The sequence below is a fragment of the Alligator sinensis genome, unplaced genomic scaffold, assembly GCF_000455745.1.
Source record: "Alligator sinensis unplaced genomic scaffold, ASM45574v1 scaffold1542_1, whole genome shotgun sequence".
Classification (NCBI taxonomy): domain Eukaryota; kingdom Metazoa; phylum Chordata; order Crocodylia; family Alligatoridae; genus Alligator; species Alligator sinensis.
The window spans coordinates 1,093,261-1,097,416 of NW_005842452.1; the positions used below are offsets into that span (position 1 = coordinate 1,093,261).

Genomic DNA, 4,156 nt, shown 5'->3' on the forward strand with positions numbered 1-4,156 from the left:
AGGCCAGATGCCCCTGCTGAAGAAGCTGGAGGCCTTTCCAGGGTCCTGGTGGCGCTGGATGGGGCCATATCCGCAGGGCTGGGGGGCACCGGGCTCTCCGGGGTGCCGTACGTGGTGCTGTGGACACACGGAGGGGGCACCTCAGTGCTGCCTGGTGCTCCCCGGGATGCTAGCTGCTTGCTAGCCCAGGCCCGGGGGTGTGGGTCACTGGTCCCATGCCCGGTGCTGCACATACCTGTCCTGGCTCTGCACGGGGCTGCTGGTGTGCAGGGGGGCAGGTGGCTCCGGCAGGCTGGGAGGGGCCAGGCAGGGGCTGCAGGGCTCCCGCGGAGGACGCCGCAAGGAGCCTGGGCCATCGGGGACATCTCTCCAAGGTGCCCCCTCGCCGGGTGGTGGCAGCTCTGGGGGGAGATGATAGCAAACCAGTCAGACCCCCCCAGACTCGCTCCATGCCCGTTGCCCCCCCATGCCAACCCTGCACCCCAGGGCTCACCAGGGTGCATGGAGCCAGGTCGCAGGTATCCATCGCCGGGCTCCATGCCCGGGGGCTCGTAGCCGTGGGTGCCGTCGGGGGAGGCTGAGCCAGGCTGGGGGTGCATGTGGCACTCAGGGCTGTAGCAGAGGCGGGGGGCGACCCGGGGGCTGCAGCAGGGGCAGGACCCAGGGGGCAACATCGGTGGGTAGGCGGAGGCATAGCGGGGGTAACGGCAGTGCTCCGGGGGCTCGTAGGCACGGGTGAAGTGCCCGCCGGGCCCCTTGGCATGAGGGGGCTCGAGCTCGAAGGCTTCGGGGTGCCCGCGGGTGTAGGGCAGGAGCAGGGGCAGGGCCAGGGGAGGGCGGGGCACCCAGCCCTCGGGCTCTCGCTCCAGGCGCAGGCCGTAGCGGGCGCCGGGAGGGGCTCCCTTGCCCTGGCAGTCCTGGCAGGGGCACAGCGGAGCCACGTCTGGGGGCTCCCCGGCCAGCAGCAGCTCCCGGTATGCAGTCACCCACCTGGGGCAGCTCAAAGCCGTCGGGGCGCAGGGGGAGCCCGTTGGCGCTGTAAGCTGGACGCCGGCGCTCCAGGGTGCCCTCGGGCCTGTAGCCGATGCTGGTGGGTGGCCTCTCGGGGCTGGCAGTGCCCAGGTAGCCGGCGTGGCAGGAGCAGTGGCGAGCCAGGCCACGGCGCCGCATGGGGTAGGGCCCCGGCGTGGCCTCGTCATCCAAGATGGCTGTTTCCCGGGTCCGGGCACCATTGCCGGGGAGACAATCCGGCTCAGCCCGGGGGGACGGCACGCCGAAGCCGTCCAGGAGGCGGTCAAGCTCCTCACGCTCAGCGGGTGTTGGCAGGGCGCGGGCGGGTGGCGTGGCCTCGTCTGCCCGCTCCGTCAACATGGATGAGTGGCCCGAGTCGCTGCTCACGGACAGGAGGCCACGTGCCAGTGGGGGTGACTCAGGGCTGGCACTGCCCACGGGACCTGGCAGGCTCCGCTTCTTCTGTACCCGTGCGTACAGGCTGCCGTCCAGGGGCCCTTGCGTGTGCGACAGGTCTGCAGGGAGGGCAGGGGTCAGAGCAGGTGTGGGGCCACAGCACATGTGAACACACCCAAGTGCAAGCAGCCACACATTACACACACACTTGTGTGCCAGGCAGTGTGCATACACACTGATGCATGTGTATGCACATGAACAACCACACACACACACTCGTGTGCAGGTACACACATGCCAGCACACAAGCATGCATGCACACACACGCATGCTGCCTGCTCCAGTCCTACCAGGGGGTGCCAGAGGCTGCAAACCCCTTGTCCCCCACCAGCAGCCCGGGGGGGGTGTTGCCCCGTGCCCTTGTGCCCGCCTGCAGCCCCACCTTCCAGGCTGTCCTCGTGGTGCACGTTGAAGCTCTCGTACGAGTCCCAGCGCACGGCTGGTTCACTGATGTTGTAGTCTACGCTGACGCCGGGGCCGTTGCCCACTGCCTCCCAGCCTGCGATAGAAAGGTCAGGTCAGCACTGTCACGGCCTGGGCGCCTGGGGGAGCCCACCCCTCCCCAGCCCCCCACCCCACACCCAGGCCCTCACCTTTGATCTTCTCGGGGCCCGAGGAGAAGATGAACTCCACGCTGGCCTCGAAGGGGAACCGCTCGTCTGCAGGGTGACAAAGAAGGGCTGGTACTAGCTCAGGGCTGAATTGCACGAGGGCTTGGAGAGGGTGGGCGCAAGGAGTGGCTGCAGGGGTGCATGGCTTGGACAAAGGGGCATACAGCTCACACGGGTTGGCATGGGGACATGCAGGGGCTGGTAAAAGGGGATACAAGGTTTGCACGGGGTCATGCAGCTTGCACAGGGCTGGCACAAGTGGGCACAGGGGTTTGCACAAGGGGCATACAGTTCACATGGCTGGCACAACGGGTACAAGGTTTGCATTGGGGAGCATAGCTCACACGGGCCTGGCATGAGTGGGCAAGGGGGTTGGCATGGGGGTATGCAACTCGTGCAGCGGCTAGTAAAAAGGGATACAAGGTTTGCACAGGGGCATGCAGCTTGCACAGGGCTGGCGTGAGGGACAAGGGCGCTTGCATGAGGGCAGGCAGCTGGCACAAGGGGCCATTGCCAGGAGCACCATCAAGAGCCCATGTTTGCGGGCATGCTCTGCCCCCAGCTGGGGCTGTCCTCCAGCCCCCATCTCACCTGTCCAGGCCTCGTCGAGCTCGTCCTTGCTGAACCAGAGCTGGGAGCCGTGGACGGTGCAGGTGTGGAACTGCACCCGGAAAACCACGTCCCGCTCAGCCCCGTGGCTCTGCCTGTGGTAGCACTTCACCTGCGTGGGGAGAAGGGCATCAGGCGTGTACGCGGCCCCCACAGGCGCACGCAGGTGTGGGAGCATCTCTGCACCCTCCCCTGTGCCCACCCACACATGTGCAAGCCCATGTTCAAAGCCATGCCCACATGCCACAACGAGCTGGGTGCGCACAGGGGGCTCTGTGCGCCCTCCCTTGTGCCTGCCTACTCCTTGCACATTGATTTGCATGTGTGTACATGCAAACCCACATACAGATGCCTGGCTCCACCCCATGCACACGCAGCCACAAAAGCATCCATGTGCCCCCTCCTTGTACACCCATTTGCACACGTGCTCACTGTGCTCACCATCACGTCCCCTTTCAGCAGCAGGGCTGGCTCCAAGGTGATGCAGAGCTTCTGGGTGCCAGGGCCAGTCAGGCTACTGCAGAGGCAGAGAGGCAGGGGCTGGCTCGGAGCTGGGGGAGCATGGCCTGGGAGCACCCTAGAGTCAGCCGCTCAAGCTGCATGGACTGGTAGATCTTCAGGAAGGGCTGGTATCCTGGGGGGAGTGGGGTCAGGGGTCAGGGGGGCAAAAAGCACAGCTGGGGGGGGGCAACACATGGGTCTGCCCTCCCAGGGGGTAGCACATGTGTGCATATGGGTGTGCAGGCACATGCAGCTTCTCCTCTGTGTGCACATGTCGCCCAGGAAAGCATGCGTGCATGTGTGGAGGGGTGGGGTCTGTGTGAACATGCACGTGTACACATGGATGTGTGCCCAGACTCTTCTCCATGCACAGGACCACACCCCCCCGGAAAGCATGCGTGTGCACGTGTGCATGGGTGTACACCAGTATGTGCCCGCACATGCGTGCCGGTGGCTCCCGCGAGGGGTTGGGGCTGTGTGTGCACACTTTGCCCGGACGTGGGAGCATGTCCATCTGGCCTGTGACAGTGGGCTGCCACTTGTGTGGTCACGAGGGCGGCCATGATGCCCCCCCTTCCCTCTCCACCACTGTGCACGAGCCCGGGCCTGTGCTGCTCACCTCCACGGGCCTCGAAGGCGGGCAGGGCGGGCACGCGGACGTGGTGCAGGAACAGCGTGTGGCTGTTCATCTTGATGGCGCCCGAGAGCAGCCCGCTGAAGTAGTTGATGTACCTGGGGGGGGCAGAGCTCAGCCAGCAGCCAGGGGAGCCCCAACGCCCTCCCACCTCCTGATGCCCTCCACTCACCTCCTCTGTGAGGGCTGCAGGGCTGCGGACACCTTGTCCTCGCAGAACTTGCGCATGGCTAGCGTGCTCAGCGCCTGGTCTGGGCTGCGGGGGGCATGCGGTCAGCACGGGGTTGGGGGGAAGGGAAGAGGTGTGGGGGCAGGCAGGGCAGGGGGAGCTGGG

At 66.2% G+C, this 4,156-nt stretch overlaps 1 protein-coding gene across 1 annotated transcript in view; it reads right to left on the minus strand.

Moving 5' to 3' along the window:
- The window catches only part of TNS2 (tensin 2), a 19,866-nt gene that overhangs the window by 4,241 nt on the left and 11,469 nt on the right, over positions 1–4,156 (minus strand). The window contains exons 11-21 of the mRNA XM_025212273.1: positions 3,995–4,078; positions 3,808–3,920; positions 3,264–3,321; positions 3,129–3,204; positions 2,670–2,799; positions 2,061–2,126; positions 1,850–1,966; positions 991–1,526; positions 494–587; positions 236–401; positions 5–117 (exon numbers count right to left, since the gene is read on the minus strand). Of these exons, the coding sequence (XP_025068058.1) occupies positions 5–117; positions 236–401; positions 494–587; positions 991–1,526; positions 1,850–1,966; positions 2,061–2,126; positions 2,670–2,799; positions 3,129–3,204; positions 3,264–3,321; positions 3,808–3,920; positions 3,995–4,078 (1,553 nt within the window). The remainder of the gene's footprint in view (positions 1–4; positions 118–235; positions 402–493; positions 588–990; positions 1,527–1,849; positions 1,967–2,060; positions 2,127–2,669; positions 2,800–3,128; positions 3,205–3,263; positions 3,322–3,807; positions 3,921–3,994; positions 4,079–4,156) is intronic.